Source organism: Sphaerodactylus townsendi, linkage group LG02 (assembly GCF_021028975.2).
Source record: "Sphaerodactylus townsendi isolate TG3544 linkage group LG02, MPM_Stown_v2.3, whole genome shotgun sequence".
NCBI lineage: Eukaryota > Metazoa > Chordata > Lepidosauria > Squamata > Sphaerodactylidae > Sphaerodactylus > Sphaerodactylus townsendi.
Window position 1 is genome coordinate 135206124 of NC_059426.1, and position 18016 is coordinate 135224139.

The following is an 18016-nucleotide window of genomic DNA, read 5'->3' on the forward strand; positions in this document are numbered from 1 at the left end:
TATAGCTGTTAACCACTCGCTTGGTATAAGGCCTGTGTTGTTGACATAAGTGTCAACACTATTTTACCAATATGCTAAGATTAAAGGTTATGCAATAATCTGAGGTAAACTGGGCATTTTTACTTGAAAGGTAAGTGACTTGCAGTCACTTGGGTGATTAATGCCAATAATTTCCATGTTTCTTGTTTACCTCTTTTGAGTTCAGCCTCCAAAATTCCTTACCATTCATCCCAACAGAATTCTCTTGACCCTGGGCTTCAGCCCTCCTTGCCAACAGTTCAGTCCACCTCTAACTGGAAAAGAAAAGCCCTGTGCTAAATGGTGGGAGAATCCTTGGAGTGTTATGACTCTATTGTTGAAGAATGGAAAAGAAACCCTGTTGCAAGACAAGAATTGCTAGAATGGAGATGACAGCTATTGACCTAAGCTAAAATTTGCTTGTTGTGCGTCTGAGGAGGCTTGTATATTTGATGAGCTGAATAAGTGGGGACCTTCAAAAACCAGTGGGGGAACATTTTAACCTTCCAGGACATTTAGTTGCCAACTGAATCCTTTTCGGGAAGGCAGAGCTTGCATGCCAGACCTTCCCGCGTTGGGGGCCTCCATAAGAGGTCTGAGGTAGTGGAGAGCTAGATAGTGCAAGCCTTGGGGCCATGTGGAGAGCTTGCTACCCGGCAGGAAGGGGTGTCACAAAATGGGTATGCGCCCAAGTGGCACCTAGTAACTTTCTGTTCCAGTTCCCTTGGGGGATGTGCTGGACAGTTGTTGCTGTCCGAAGGGCCTGAGGGGTCAGCTGGGGCTGCCCTGATAACCAGGTTCAGAGTTCGCTGCCTGGGGGCCAGGATGTGCTCTGATATGCTCGCCCAGCTTTGAGTTTTGTTATACTGTTAAAATAAATTGGGCTGCGGCCAATTTCATTTCCAACAAATGTCTGTTCTTAATGAAGCGAAAGGGATTTCAAAGGGAGGTTAGAAAGAGAAACTGCTGAATTACAACTAACAATGAAGCTCAAGACTATTCCTGGGTGGAATAGGGACCTAGGTTTCCTGTCTCATTACTACTGTTGATTTCTCAATACCTACTACCTTCTGCACATCACACCTAATTAAAATCATGCTTGCTACTGTCATGTACCTGCTATTGACGTTTACATGCTCTTGTCACTGGGTGTCTGAATTCACTCTTCTCTGCTTAAGGAGAGATGGGCTCACATCTAGCTGCATCTGAAGAACTGAGCTGTGACTCACCTTGCCAGAAATTTTGTTAGTTTTTAAGGTGGTACTGGACTCTTTTCTACTGCTGTTGTCAGACTAACACCATAGTGATCTAGATTCTGGTCTGACACTTTAACCATGACACCACGCTGGTTTTCTGCTGAGTGAGCAAAACTGATCCTTTCCCATCTGTGATAAGGTTTTATCATTACTCTATAATATAGAGTAAACAGGAGCAAATATTGAGAACTTAGGAAAAAGTACCTCTTTAAAATATCCAATAAGTATGAACACTCATTTATAAAAAAACAAATTAATTATTGTTCTTTTATATCTTAAATCTTTGCTCTATAGTGGGACTCAAAAAGGAAGGTAATTTAGTTATGTGAATACTAAAGTGTATGAACTCTTAGTAGCCATATAAAGGTAGAGTACCTCTTTGTCATAAGTCAGATTTCAGCACCACTGAAGAAAATTCAGATTAGCCTGTACACTCCCACACACGGCAGCTGGGTGACCTTGGGCTAGTCACAGCTTCTCAGAGCTCTCTCAGCCCCACCCACCTAACAGGGTGTTTGTTGTGAGGGGGGAAGGGCAAGAAGATTGTAAGCCCCTTTGAGTCTCTTGCAGGAGAGAAAGGGGGGATATAAATAAAAAAATGTTGAAACAATTGTACTGACTTTCAGTTTGTTTCTGGTTTCAATTCAAGATTTTTATCTTGAAAGCCCTTTTAAATTAGGTCTCAAGTATCTGAGAAGCCATCTTTCCTGGTGGGGAGCAATGGGCATGCTCAGATTAGGCCAACAATCCCTTCTCGTCAGGAACTACAACTAGCCTTCATGAAAAACTGCAATGCTGATAAATTTTCCATAGCTGCACCTATGTTTTAATGTGTTTTATTATGGGTGTATTATTTCATTTGAATTGTGATTGTTTTTTAATTGCTTTGAGCTTTTTTGGAAGAGTGGGATACAAAAGTATGAAATATATAATAATCAAAACATCCTATAAATTAGGATGGTAACCAGCTTTATAGCAAAGGGAGAGAAATCCTCACACTTGTTCTAGAAGAAGGCTAATTAGTAGCTAACTAAAAGATGGCATCTCATGGAGGGAACTTCGACTCCTTATACCCTGAAACTCTCTTTGGTCCCTAAGGGGCTACTGGATGCAAATCTAACTATTTTACTGCAGATCAAAGCAGCTACCCTCTGAAACTGACTTACCCTTTGAAATTCCAGTGACAGGAAACAGATCTCTTGCAGTGTGTTAGTGGAATCATTATTGTTCCAGAGACAAATCTTAAACAGAGCTCTATTAGTGCATATTACTCCCATTACAAGATTTCCTTTGAAAAAAACAGGTTTGAACTGGCTTGGCATGCATTGTTTTAAAATGGATATTCATTACCAAGGATAAAGGTTAATTGATAAAACAATTTTTTGTTGTCCTGTTTTCATTTTTAAGGAAGTCATTTAAGCAGAAATCATTTTAAAGCTTCTGAGAAATATTTGTTAAAAATTATTAAACAAAGATCAATCATTTATTTATTATTTATACATTTACTTCATTTATTTACCCCAAATGGGGATTAAAAGCATCTTACATAGTTCTCCTCTTCCATTTTATAACACATCTCTCCCAGTACATCTCAAGCCAAGAAATGTCTGTTATCATTGCAGGACTACAGTGTAATTCAATAGACAATTAAATGGCAAAACATTTAAAGACACTCATTTGTGATAACTATTTTGCCTGCCTTGTTTCAAACTTTTGACTATGCTGCTTTCAATATAATCACAGAAACAGTGTTCAACTATATATTTTTAAAAACTATAATGCAAGAGGCTGACTGTAGAAAAATGTCCACAGAAATATCTTCAGCAGAGAGTTATTAAAACACACAAACTCTACTTTCTCCCATAATTTTCCCCCATTCATCAACTGCAACTTTACATATACAGAAAAAGAAGAGATGTTTTTATATCCCACTTTTCTCTACCTTAGAGGAGTCTCAAAGCAGTTTACAATCACCTTCCCTTTCCCTCTCTACAAGAGGTACCTTGTGAAGTAGGTGGGGATGAGAGAGTTCTGAGAGAATTGTGACTGGTCCAAGTTTATCCAGCAGGCTTCATGAGAAGGAGTGGGGAATCCAACCTGGTTCTCCAAATTAGACTCCACCGGTTTTAACCACTATGACACTCTGAATTTGTTTGGGTTCATATATATCAGTCTTTACTTCAGGCTCAGGGTAGATTACAGCTCTATAACAACTCGTGATATCCAGATTTTAGAATGGCATCTAAAACTGTTTGTGAACTATCTGCTTGATAGTAACTTCTTAAGTGAAAGCTAGAATATCTAAAAGTATGAAAAACTCATGCGGGATCACACCACTGACGTAATTTTAGTACTTGCAACAGTGGGCTTCCCCTACATGGTTTTATCCAGTGCCTTATTTTAAAACAGAAACTCACTGACTTACTGTGCAGGCTTGGTCCTGAACCAGTAGATGCCCCTTTAGGGATAACAGGCATGAGGGCATGCTGGATTGCCATCTCCCACATCCGTGCCACATCTGGGCCACAACCACTTGTGAGAACACTGTTATTAGTTTGAAGGATAGGCAGGTTTTCAATATTCTCCCCAACATAGTAGACTATATTTGCTGTGGTTATTTCAAAGCAATGTGGATTAGCTCCTTCTGGCAATAGGCTCAGATTTTTTGCTGGTTCCAGGGATAAAATTTCAGATAGTGGAATTTCCTGGGAAGAAAAATTACTATTACTAATTTCTACAACAGCTTTTCATAATCTCAGTGCTCTATATTAACCTTAATTACATATACAAGACAAGATTGTGATGTGGTCACCAGACAGGTGCACTGACTCGAGCTAAGCCTTTTCCTATGACTTGAGAGCTGCAAAATATAGGACTGTTATTTCTTGGATCTCAAATTTAATACCACATCTTACTATACAAGTTTGACCCTTTCCAGGTACTTCAACTATACAGTGAAGATTAATTGCTTTCCTCTGTATAGGGTACATCTGTTTGTGAGACAGTGAGTGCATTCACACATCAGGAAAAACTGAGATTAAACTAAGAGCAAAGCTTGTCGTCATATATACATATTCCCCTTGCTCCGAGGTTCATACCTGGAGCTTATTTGAGTTTACTGAGCTTCACAAACAGGTGTTCTAACCTTCAGTTTAATCTCAGTATAGAATTCCAGCTTTCCCAGATATCCTCATTCAGGCATATGGATGAACTGAAGACTGAGGAGGCTTTAAATCAAGCTTTATAGAGCAACCCAGGACTGCAGCTCATTAAATCTGTTTTATTTTTGGAACAACATAAAAATTTACAAAAACAGCAGTTGTGCTGGAACAGTGAAATGGACTATTTCAGTATTCCTATTGCATACAGTAGTCTACTAGACGAAGGCTGATGAATTGGGCATGGATACCAATCTTCATCCAATACTACAATGACCCCACTCTTTTCTCTAATGAACATAGCATAATTTCACCTTAGAAACTATGATGAAATGGGTGGCTTAGGTTAAAGGAGAGCCATGACAACTGTTCTAGGCAACAGCTGAAGCTACTTTTAACACTATTATACCTAGTAGTTAAATGATGAATACCAATACCAAATCAGGACCACACTATACTGATAAAATCACAGTCATATTCTGTAATACACTATAACAAACTTGAAAACATCTTTACCTTGTAGTATTTGCTTCCAGTGTCATTTTGAAACAGTGTAATACATTTGCTGTCTAATCTCCAGTAGTGTCTCTTCCTCTATATTGAAATAAAAACAATTAATTTAATAAAATATACTTAGTAGAGATTGTAGTAATGAAAACAGTGCACAGTGGAGGACAAGCTACTGTACCGAACTGCTCTCCCTGGAGGCAGATGAGAACTGGAGGAGAAGCAGGGTGTGTCTCAGAGGTCCCAGGAAGTTCTACATTAAATTTATTCCTGCCTCCCTGATTGGTCAGTAGAGAAACACCCAGATGTCCTTGAGCTCAAATGGAGAATCGTTTAAGATCTCTTTTGATGTTACTCTAGCAGTGTGGGAGGTACTGCAATTTGTGACTGCGCACAGTGCTCCAGCCACCTTTAAAGATCCAGGATATGTGAAAAGAGACATTTGCAGCACCAGTATTAATTTTCCTAGGAACCGATGACATGCTTTCATAGGAAGGGACATTTTATGTATTCTATCCACATGCTGAGGCAAACATTGTGATATTAAGGCCATCGTGATAAGTGGACATTTTGCTTCAGAACTGTCATGATGCAGTTCATCTGAAAGGCAAAACAGGGAGCATCAATACATTCAGATAGCTGTGCTTACTGTAGTGGAACTATACTTGCACCCCTGACTGCGAAATGCATTTGTTTTTCTCTCCATGCAGCTAGCTTTTGTGTACTCCATTGGAGTCCATTCACAAACAGACACCTGTTTTCTCACATTGACTGAGTTTTCTGTATCAGAGCAACAAGCTATCACCCTGACTGTGATGATTTGAGTGGACAACATAATCCAGGGTGTTGTAAGGTGATGAAACAATTGTAGACTCAGCTTTGCTCCTATATATCAGACAAAACTGGATAACTCCCATGAAGGACCAGCAAAAAAATTAGTCCGTTTCATCTCTGCTACTTCTATGTGTATCATACCATAGTCTTGCACGCTTGCCTTTTAACATAATTTAGGAAAGTGATGGAATTCCTTTTAATCTATTAAAAAAGGACAGTTAGAAGAAAGTAATTTTCCATAATATTGTTAACAATAACATATTAATTTTAATGTCCTAGAACCAGTTCATATACTGTTGTATGCTAAGGATAAATCTGACCCTCTGGATTTATTTTGAGCTATTATGTGGTCCCAACAAATATAGTTGACCATATAGTCCAAGCTAACAACATTTCAACATAAAAGCCTAAAACAGAAAGCATGAATAGAAAAACAAAGGTTTCTTCTAGACACAGTGTGTAACAGATTTCTCTCTGTGATACACCTCTGAAGATGCCAACCACAGATGCAAGCGAGACATTAGGAACAAGATCTACCAGACCACGGCCACACAGCCCAGAAAACTCACAACCACCACATGAATCCAGCCGTGAAAGCCTTCAACAATACAAAGGTTTCTTCAATTTTATGAAACGCACACACCAAAGTTTCCTTTGGTGGCTGCAATCTCTCTTTCTGTAGTTCTTGGGACCTGTATACACATGAAAAATTCTATGATAATCAAGGGAACAGGGGATTGCACAGAATTTCAAAATAACCACACCAAATAGCCCTGATGTTTGTAGGGATCCAATGAATGATTATAATCAAAGTGCAGAGATTATTTGCTCAACATTTTTCTTACCAAAGTGTCTTTGCTGGTGTAGTGAACCATCCATCCCTCCTGCATCACTGTGCTACTTCTCCTTTTTGTGTGCTTGACAGACTGCACTACTCTCATTAATGGAATATTGTTGCTCGCTGAAGGGCTGTTTACCAAAAAACAATACATTGAAGCAATTGAGATTTTAATAAAAATGTGACCGACTCCTTCCAAAGCACACAAGCCTACTTGATCATACTCATATACTGCTTGCAAAGTTTACTTTAGGTCCTCCTATATGGCTCTATTGCACACAGATGTTATCCTGTCACAGTTATAAGAATTTCTCATAGAAAAGACTGTGAGAGGTAAAATAGTTATGCATATGACAGGCCTTATAACTGAAACTGCATCCACCATACTTGGTTGGGCTGGGGAGAGTCAGGTCAGGCACCTCAGCTTCTGACAGTTGACATTGTACATTTGACAATACCTTCTACCACCAACAGCCTAGGCATGATCCTGGTTGCCTCCCTTTTCGTGGAGGCAAGGTCACAAATAAAGCCAGGATGGGGTTTTGTACCTTTGGCAATCCTGACAGTTGCTGCCTGACCTATCCTGCCATGATCTAGCCACAGCAACCACCATGCAACTGCCACTTCCATATTGGACTATTGGACTACTGTAATTCACTCTATGCAGGGCTACCCTTGAAATTGCTCAGGAAACCTCAACTGGTCCAGAATGTGACAGCACCGATCCTTAGGGGAAACTCTGTAGAGCACACAATCTACTTGTGCTCCATCAGCTGCACTGGGTCCACGTTGAATACTGGAGTTTGTGTTGACCTTTAAAGTCATAAATGGTCTAGGGACCATTGTATCTGTGGGACTATCTCTCCCAATATGCCCCCCAATGGTCCCCAGCTCCAAAACTATCTGATGTCCTCAACAAGGTCTGAGACTTTTTGGTTTTGGCTCTGGCTCTAGCCTGGTGGAATTCTCTAACAAATGAGACCTAGGCCTTTCAGGATCTGGATCAGTTCTACAGGGGCTGCAAGACTGACATGGCTTGCCAGAACCATGGTTGAAGACAGAACCATGGTTGAAAACAGGGAAAGAAAAGGAGAACAGAAAAGAAGGTCTGGGCAGGGAGGCCATCTAGAATGGAACTGTTCCATTCTAGATGGCCTTCCTGTCCGGACCTTCTTTTCTGTTCTCCTTTTCTTTCCCTGTTTTCCCTCTATTTCGTGTTCCCTTTTCTCTCCCTTCTCTTTTTGTTCTTCTTTATTAGTAGGGGCATTTATAAGCTGTATAATGCATTTATTTAAATTTTATTGGTTGTTAGCTACCTGAGTCCAGCCCAGGTTGTGAAAGAATAGGGTAGAAATTCATCAATCAAACACCTTTATCAAACAGTGCTAGAGGCTTACATACTGAATCTAAGACTTATTCTGATATCAAACAAAATCTTATGATGAAAGCACAAAGAAAACCACACAAGAAGCTCCTTGCTAGATTACACCAAAGGTCTATCTAGTATAACATCTTGTTTCCAACTGTAGCAACCAGATGCTTCTCAGAGGTTAATAAGGAGGAAATGAGGCCCAAAGTTCCTCCTTTATTTTTTGTCCTCAGCATCTGGGGACAAGATGTTGAGATCTGATGTCTTTGAACACGGAGGTTCCATTGAGCAACCTGAATTTCAGTACTATTCTGGCATTATGTCTTTAGGAATGTGTTATGCAGATGTTCATAATGTTATGTCTGTTATGTCAAATCTGCACAGATGTTATGTCTGTTATGTCAAATCTGCACTTCTATACTGCAGTTATATTCAGTTATCTCTGAGATTTGTATACATTTGCAAAAAAAGAGAGATGTGAATAGGTCAGTCCTAAGCAGATTCACACTGTTCTGAGCCCACAGAATTCAAGGGTTAACTCTCTTTAGGATTGCACTGTAGATAATGGGTTGGATTCAGCATAGACTTTCTTCTTTCAGTTCTCATTACAGAGACACAGCCAGTGTAGAACAGTGTTCAGCATTTCAGACTATAATGGGGATCCAGTGTTTTGAACAAGGACACAGATTCAAATTCTCAGACTCCCACAAAGCACACTAGGTGACTTTGAGATACACAAACTCTCTACAATAACCTGTGTCACAAGTTTTGCTTTGAGGATATAAGAACATAAGAACATAAGAACAAGCCAGCTGGATCAGACCAAAGTCCATCTAGTCCAGCTCTCTGCTACTCGCAGTGGCCCACCAGGTGCCTTTGGGAGCTCACATGTAGGATGTGAACGCAATGGCCTTCTGATGGCTGTTGCTCCCGGACACCTGGTCTGTTAAGGCATTTGCAATCTCAGATCAAAGAGGATCAAGATTGGTAGCCATAAATCGACTTCTCCTCCATAAATCTGTCCAAGCCCCTTTTAAAGCTATCCAGGTTAGTGGCCATCACCACCTCCTGTGGCAGCATATTCCAAACACCAATCACACGCTATGAAGAAGTGTTTCCTTTTATTAGTCCTAATTCTTCCCCAGCATTTTCAATGAATGCCCCTGGTTCTAGTATTGTGACAGAGAAAGAGAGAAAATTTCTCTGTCAACATTTTCTACCCCATGCATAATTTTGTAGACTTCAATCATATCCCTCAGTCAGCCTCCTCTCCAAACTAAAGAGTCCCAAACGCTGCAGCCTCTCCTCATAGGAAGGTGCTCCAGTCCCTCAATCATCCTTGTTGCCCTTCTCTGCACCTCTTTTTTTCTATCTCCTCAATATCCTTTTGAGATGCGGTGGACCAGAACTGGACACAGTACTCCGCGGGGTCGCATCAATTCCTTTATATAAGGGCACAACAATCTTTGCAGTTTTGTTATCCATTCCTTTCCTAATTATCCCCAGCATAGAGTTTGCCTTTTTCACAGCTGCCATGCATTCAGGTGACATTCCCATGGAACTATCAACTAAGATGCCTAAATCCCTTTCCTGGTCTCAGACTGATAGCACTGACCCCTGTAGCTGTATGAAGTTTGGATTTTGCCCCTATGTGCATCACTTTACATTTTGCTACATTGAACTGCATTTGCCATTTCTGAGCCCACTCACCTAATTTATCAAGGTCCGCTGGAGCTTCAAGCAATCCTTTGTGGTTCTCACCACCCTACATAATTTGGTATCATCTGCAACCACACCACGCCAATACCCACCCCTACTTCCAGGTCATTTAGGACAGGGTTAAAGAGCACTGGTCCCAAAGCGGATCCTTGGGGACACCACTCCCGACATCTCTCCATTGTGAGAACTTCCCATTTACACTCCACTCTTTTTTTTTCCTGTTTCTCAACCAGTTTTTAATCCATAGGAGGACTTCCCCTCTTATTCCTTCATTGCTGAGTTTTCTCAACAGTCTCTGGTGAGGAACTTTGTCAAAAGCCTTTTGGAAATCCAAGTAGACAATGTCCACTGGTTCACCCCTGTCCACATGCCTGTTTACACCCTCAAAGAACTCTAGTAAGTTTGTAAGACAGGATTTGCCTCTGCAAAAGCCATGCTGACTCTTTCTCAGCAGGTCTTGCTTTTCTACATGTTTTATAATTTTATTTTTAATGATAGATTCTACTAATTTACCAGGAACAGATGTCAAACTGACTGGCCTGTAATTTCCCGGGTCCCCCCTAGATCCTTTCTTAAAGATTGGTGTGACATTAGCCATCTTCCAGTCTTCAGAGATGGAGCCTGATTTCAGGGATAAGTTGCATATTAAAGTGAGAAGATCAGCAATTTCATGCTTGAGCTCTTTAAGAACTCTTGGGTGAATGCAATCTGGGCCAGGGGATTTGGTAGCATTTAGTTTATCAATGGCTGCCAGAACTTCTTCCCTTGTCTACCACTATCTTCGCTTAGTTCCTCGATTAAGCCTCCTAAGAAGCTTGGTTCAGGTGCAGGAATGTTCGTCACCTCCTCTTGGGTGAAGACAGATGCAAAGAATTTATTTATTTTATTTATTTTTATTTATTTTTTAAACTTTTATACCGCCCCATCCTCTAGGGGCTCTCTGCAATCTCCCTGCCATCTTTTAGCACACCCTTTGTTCCTTTGTCATCTAACGGGCCTACTGCTTCCCTTGCTGGCCCTCTGCTTCTTTGATGTACTTGAAGAACTGTTTGTTGCTGGTCTTGATGTTCGCGAGCCATGCGTTCCTCATATAATCCTTTTTTGCCTCCTTACAGCTAACTTGCTTCTCTTTGCCACCATTTGTGTTCCCTCTCATATTCTTCATCAGCCAAACTGGACTTCCATTTTCTAAAAGACATTTTCTTTTTTCTGATAATTTCCTCAACCTCTCTTGTTAACCATGGTGGCTTTCTTTTGACTGGGTGCTGCCTTTTCTAACCTGTGGAACACATTCCAGTTGAGCTTTTATTACTGTGTTTTTAAATAACCTCCAAGCATCCTGGACAGTTTTGACTCTCTTTGATTTTCTCTTTCAGCTTCTCAAGCACTATCCCCTCATCTTTTGAGAAATTTCCCTTTCTGGAAGGCTTAATGTAACTACATTAGTAGTTGCCACTTGTTCAAGCATGCTGAGATACTGAATCTGACAGCATTGTGGTCGCTGTTCCCTATCGGCTCAACAACACTGACTTCCCTGCACCAGGTCCTGGGTCCCACATAGAATTAGATCTAGGATCACCTCTCCCTGGTTGGTTCCACAACCATCTGCTCTAAGCCACAGTCATTTAGCATATCCAGGAATGCTCTCTCTACTATGACCTGAACATGCATTTTTTCCAGTTTATATGGGGATAGTTAAAATCACCCATTACCACTACATTTTTTTGTTTTGTTGGCCTCTCTAATTTCTTTTTCCATCTCAGAATCCTCTTGTGAACTTCTTGGTCAGGGGGGGACGATAATATATTCCTAATATTAAACTGTCCTTCACACCTGGTATTGATATCCACAGTGATTCTGTAGGGGAACCAGCTCCCCTTGCATTGTCTATTTTATGTGATACTATGCTCTCTTTGATGTAAAGGGCGACTCCACCCCCAATGCGCCCTGTCCTATCCTTCCTATAGAGCCTGTAACCTGGTATAACAGCATCCCACTGGTTCTCCTCTATTCCACCATGTCTCTGTAATGCCCACTATATCAAAGTCCTCCTTCAAAAACTCTTGTACTCTAGCTCCCCATTTTAGGTCTAATGCTTCTACTATTAGCATAGAGACACCTGTATACTCCTGTCTCTGTCCTAACCTGGGATTTATGTGCTTTTACCCTCAAGTCTTTTGTAGACACTATCCCTTGTCACATGCACATTGCTATGTTCCTCGCTTGTATGTGGTTGATTTAGAAAAGCTCCCTCTCTGTCTGCATCCCCACAGATGCACTGTATTCAACCTAAGTCACCTCAGCTCCTGTCGGCTTTCCCCAGTGATCAGTTTAAAAGCTGTTCTTGCCACCTTTTTAATGTTGAGCGCCAGCAGCCTGGTTCCTCTTTGGTTAAGATGAAGCCCGTCCCGTTTGTACAGGCCTACCTTATCCCAAAAGGTTCCCCAGTTCCTGACAAATCTGAAACCCTCTGCCTTACACCAACTTCTCATCCACGCATTGAGACCCTGTATCTCCGCTTGCCTAGCTCGCCCTGCGCGTGGAACGGGTAGCATTTCTGAGAATGCCAACTTGGAGGTCCTGGACTGCATCCTGTTTCCTCGCAGCATAAATTTAGCTTCAAGAACCTCCCGGCTACATTTCCCAATGTCGTTGGTGCCAATGTGGACCACAACTGCTGACTCCACCCCAGCACTGTCTAAAAGCCTATCCAGACGATATGATGAAGAAGTGAAACCCATTTAATCTGCTCTGAACACCTTAGAAGAAGCATAGGAGAAAAACACACTTGACAGTCAAGATTTTTCCAGATCTAGCAGTGCTGGCAATATATTTTTCCAATATGCAAAATCTCACCTGATCATTCTGTTACTTTCATCATGGTCAGGATCAGCATCTTGCATTTCTCCATTATCACTTTGGCTCATGATTGCCATTTCAGCATCATGGGCCATAGACTCCTCCATTTCATCTAAAAGTCCGCTGTTTCTCTCACTGTCATTGTCATCACTTCCTTCTTCCATGACCACATCAGAATCAGCACCAGGACTAAGCAAATCTGGAATGTGTTAGGAAACCCTCAGAAACAGATCAGAAGTATACTCTGGCATTAAGCTTAATTCTACAACTGACTATTGCAACTGGAGGCCATACACAGCTAACAAGTTAGCTCTCCATTCTAAATATTTTTGTAAAATATAAAGTATATGTACATTGAATTATATTTGAATATATCTCAAACATATAAAGAACATTTATTTGTAGTATCAAACCTCCAGAAATTTAAAAAAGTATTCGATTCCTCTAACATGGTTACACACAAAATGTCAGGACTGAGTTACGACAGTGCTTTCTTCTTTTTCTTCACATGTGATCCCATTTTCCCCACTCCTGGTTCATCATTGCAGAAAAAAGAACCAGATATTTATAAAGAGCATGCTTTAATTTCACACCTAATTGTAAAAAGGGATCCTTCAATTTAGATTCTACATACTTGTGGAGAGCACATCACTATTTTACACGCAGAAAAAGAGCATAGTGGTATCACTAGAGAGTGGGACAGAATAGATGGATGTGAAATGACAAGAAAAAGGGGAGAAGAGGCAATAGTTGTACAGATTAAAATACAACGACACTTCTCTGGATAGAATTGTACTGATTCTAACTCACCAATCTGGCATCAGAAGAAATAATAACTGTCCTATCTATTTGAAGCAACTCAATGCTGTGGCAACATTACACCATTCTAGGCTGACCCACCCCCCAAACAGGAGCAGTCTAAGAAAAGATGTTATATTATAGAAGTTGCTTAAAAACCTGTTCAAACTGAGGACAAATAATTTTTAGGAGCCAAAAAGCTGTCAAGGACATGATAAAGCCACCTGAAACTGAGAAAGGGATTAGAAGTAATCATTTTAATTGCTACAATAACAATTTGGTTGGTATGGCAGTTATAATAAATAAAACTCTTCCTAGGTTACTTGGGAGAATGGCCATTTACTCATGACTGATTTAACTGATCTTACTTTTAGGAAACATAAGGTTTCATCTAGTTCATGGCGGGCAAATATGCATACAGTGCATCCTTATTTCCAGTTGCTTCCTAATGTATGCTGGCAACATGCCAGACTATTACAGGGAACAGAGAAATTGTATGAGATTTTCACACCCACTTGATCAAGGAATGGCATATAAATCTGTCCCTGTAATGGCCTGGAGCACAGCACATGAAGTGGAGAAGGAAACAGAGCTGAGTTAACATGTACCTAATAGTTTGGGCTCAGATCCTTACTTTTGAAAGTTATTTTTAGTAGTTTAGTGACATTTACATGCAAAGTGCTTCATAGAATAATGTCACATGATCCAATCTATGGGCACACTTCATCACCACTGCCTTTATGGATTAAATTAAGTGGTGCTTTCTCCCTTCCGCTCTTTTATGACCACACCTACAAATCACTTCTTCCCAGAGCAACTTACTGTGTGCCAATGAGGTCAAGAGATTCATTATGTCTAGGTGAAACACTGGGAGGGAAAGGCAATGAGAAGAACTTGAACAAATATTGTCAATTTCAGCTGAGAAGGAATACTAAAGGGATGAAGCCCAGGTCTTAACTAAATGTGTTAATTAATTTCTACAGTTTTTAGCCCATCTTTCTCTTAAGGATGACTTGAGGTAGATTACAATGTTATTTCAAAGCAATCAAAATAAAATAAAAAGCAACAAAGAATCAATGACTTAAACCCAAAAAACAACCCTCTCAAGGTCAATAACCAATTATTAAGAAAGCCTGTCTAAACAACTTTAGTTTCCAGAAAACCAGCAGTGTGGGACACACTAAAGACAGCTATTCTTCAAAATAGGAACTATTATGGGAAAAGCTCTTAAATGGGGGTTTCCCCACATGTTGAAAATCATGAGTAGAAGTAAAACTAGATTGCAGTTGTATTTGATAGAATTTCTTGTGATTGTTCCAGAAATAACATTACATGAAGAAAAGAGCAATTTGAGGGGGTTATATTCTATCAGCTGATGCACATTGTGCTAGGATGAAATTGCATTTCAATGAATATTGTTTGTTATATATTTATGCTACCTCTTGCTTTGAAGGTGATTTTTAATAAACAAGTCAGTAATCTGTGTAATGGATGTTTAGGTTGCAAACACACTTGAGTAGTTTCTAGAAAGGCATGTCCAAAGTGGAATTTGAAAATCCAAAAGTTGACTGCTGGGAGAGAAAAAAAAATACCCTTCCCCCTAAAACTGAGAATGTTGGCCATATGAAATTGCCTTTGGAGAAGACTTTACGCACAGAAAGAGCATATAATAGGTTCTGGGAAACACTCACTAAAGATATTCCTCTGCTATTGGTACTCAGCTATATTCAAAACAAAATGGCTTGTCCTGTGAGTATAAAAATGTTATTTAGTCATAACCTGAAATAGGCCTAATATGACTGGACAAGCAAATTTCCCATTAAAAACCAGCTTCTGTTTTGTGCATATGTTCAGAGGATGGTTGCATGGTTCAAATCTGAACTAATAAAATATTAGGTTAATAAAAACTGAGAAAGTAATCTCCTCCCCCCCCAAACTGCATGTTCATAATAAACATGACAAACTCACCCTAATTACAATTGTACAATTAAAACTACAGTTTTTCTCCATTGAGGGCATTAATTGAAATCAATAACATAACATAAATCTCTACTAAAACCATTAAATTACTTTAAAAACCATAAAATCAAAATTAAAGCATGATCATTAGCATTTATTCACTTCTACCCATAATTAAACTGATAGTATGTTTTCTCATCCTCTGTCTATAAGTAAGAGGCATCTGCCCACATACTACAGAAGAGGATTCCTAGACAAATTCACTAAATATCTAAATTTCCACTGAGGTTTTGTTCTCCAACTCTTTGGGATAAGAATAATGTTTCCTTTGTCACAATATTAAGTATCTGATATTGACAGCTCATGATCAATTAATATTTTAGTGTTCGTTATCTGAGAAGGTAATGTGTATACTATCAGTTGGTTTTGTTTTACCTTCACTACAACCTATAATTTTAAAAATAGAAATAAAAAATGCTGATGTCAACCTGTTAGTATTTGTTTTTTACAAGAGCCATCAATATAGCTTACCTCCATTAATTGCCACTTCCCCAAGACAATTATTTGGCACTTTTGGCGCACAACGTTTGTGACAGTTGAACCTGCAATCTGATTTAAGAGAAGATACATGATTTTTCCCCAGTGATAGAGCGACGGTATGAGCAGGCTCCTGATTTTACAAGGTCACATGAACACAAATACTCACAGACTCATGTCATAATTTTTAAAAATAGCTTTGGGTAATAAATATTACTTTTGCTTCAAATATATACAATTACGACTTGAAGAGCTGTTACAAGCAAGGAATTGGCTGGTTCATCAAAGCAACCTGAGAAATTAAGCTTTCTGCTATGCACTACTTCTTAGTCCTCATTGACCTCAGATCACAGTGCCCTAGTGACAGTAGAAGCACAGTAATTAATAGAGCCTAGATTTAGAACTCTGTGCTCCCTTGGTTCTTTCCTTTCCTGCCAATAGTAAAAAGCCATTCCTGTATGTAGTTTTGTTCCAGTCGCACTTTCTGCTTGGCTTGTCTTTCATTGTTAATTGTGCTCTACACTTTGTCTACTGAAATTCTTTCTCAAATTAGCAACAGCTTTCCAGTCACAGGCAATGAAACATCTTCCCAAACATCTGCTAACTGCAGATGACAGGGACTGAAGTACACCTTAGACTTTCTGCAAACAAAACAGGTATTCTACCACAGTTCCCATAAGTACTACAATGTTTGTTCTGAGTCTGTTCTGACTGCATTTGTCTTTTATTATTCACTGTGTCAAATCTTCCTTGGTGGTCTCCCTTTCAAGTACTGGCCTATCCATAGTGTAGTGGTTAAGAGAAAATAGCCTCTAATCTGGAGAACCAGGTTTGATTCCCTGATCCTCCACCTGAGCAGCCGAATCTTGTCTGGTGAATCAGATTTGATTCCCCATTCCTACATTCCTGCTGGGTAACCTTGGGCCAGTCACAGTTCATTCAGAACTCTCTCGGCTCCACCTAGCTTGCAAGGTGTCTCTGCAGAGAGAGGAAGGGAAAGGAGTTTGTAAGCTGCCTTGAGTCTCCCTACAATAGAGAAAGGTGAGGTATAAATCCAAACTCTTCTCCTGCTGCTGCTGTTTAGTTTCTGAGGTCTGACAAGATCGAGCTATACCATGTCACCTTTCCTTCCCTGTTCTGAACATACATACCACCAAAATGTTAGAAGGTTCCCCACATGTACTATATGAGTAGGGTGGGAGGAAGAGAGAGAAAAAGCAGTGAAGGAAATACAGTGATTAATTTGACGACTCAACCAGAGTTACACCTTTCTAAACAAACTGACTTCAGTGGGTTAGGATTGCAGCAATACAGACAAGAGGGGAAGCAGAACCTTCCAAACGTAGTCTGTTTTTCAATGTCAGTATACAGCTTAGAAATTGAGTTGAACACTGAGGGCATTCACAAGCTCTTATTTTCTAGCTCAGTACAACTGATCATATTCAGCTCATGGTGAATTTAGTGGCTTACAGACTGCAACAAGAATATTTAACTATCTATAGATCTCAGGTAGGCAGTATAGATGGACAGCATCATTTCACAGGCTGCGCAGCTGGCCACAGCACTGCAGCCACCCTGCCCTGCTGCACCAAAGGGGCTTTTCAGCACCGCCACCTGTGAGAAATGCCATTGCTTCACACCTGCCTTATGTTGCTGACTGAGGTACCATACATTGGGACTCTCAGTCACAGGCGTAATGCAGCGATTGGCCAGGAGGAAGCTGACTAATGTTGGCTCCTCCCCTGGCCACACCCCCAAACTGCCCTCACTATGCCAGCAGCGGTGACCGCCATGTGATGCAGGGGAGGTTCAGCATATAAAACCAACAACAATAATTTCTATGTGGCATGTTATCCTTTTGCTTTCTCCCATGATTTTTGCATTCCTCATGAATTAATGATACCAGTTTCAAAACTATAGTTGCCAATTGAATAGTTAGATCCTACTTTTTACTGTAAATGTAAGAGAAATCCAATGATATCAGAAGAATAGTCGAATAAATGGGGAAAATATGTATCAACATGAGATAGCAGTTCAACTGACAAGGGTCGGTTTAACTAAACCAAAAGACTGCCTTTGTATATTCCAGAAGAAGCTATACATATTCTTTTACAGCAGAAGCGTAGCTGGGCCAAACTGCGCCCGGTGCGCCCCCCCATGCCTC

The 18016-nt window shown here is 40.2% G+C and overlaps 1 protein-coding gene across 5 annotated transcripts in view; it reads right to left on the reverse strand.

Moving 5' to 3' along the window:
- The window catches only part of PRKD1 (protein kinase D1), a 137860-nt gene that overhangs the window by 19595 nt on the left and 100249 nt on the right, over window positions 1–18016 (reverse strand). For all 5 annotated transcript variants that reach the window (XM_048485114.1, XM_048485109.1, XM_048485113.1 and 2 more), the window contains 5 exons: window positions 15847–15924; window positions 12556–12757; window positions 6619–6742; window positions 4949–5026; window positions 3700–3979 (listed from right to left, as the gene is read on the reverse strand). In XM_048485114.1, the coding sequence (XP_048341071.1) occupies window positions 3700–3979; window positions 4949–5026; window positions 6619–6742; window positions 12556–12757; window positions 15847–15924 (762 nt within the window). The remainder of the gene's footprint in view (window positions 1–3699; window positions 3980–4948; window positions 5027–6618; window positions 6743–12555; window positions 12758–15846; window positions 15925–18016) is intronic.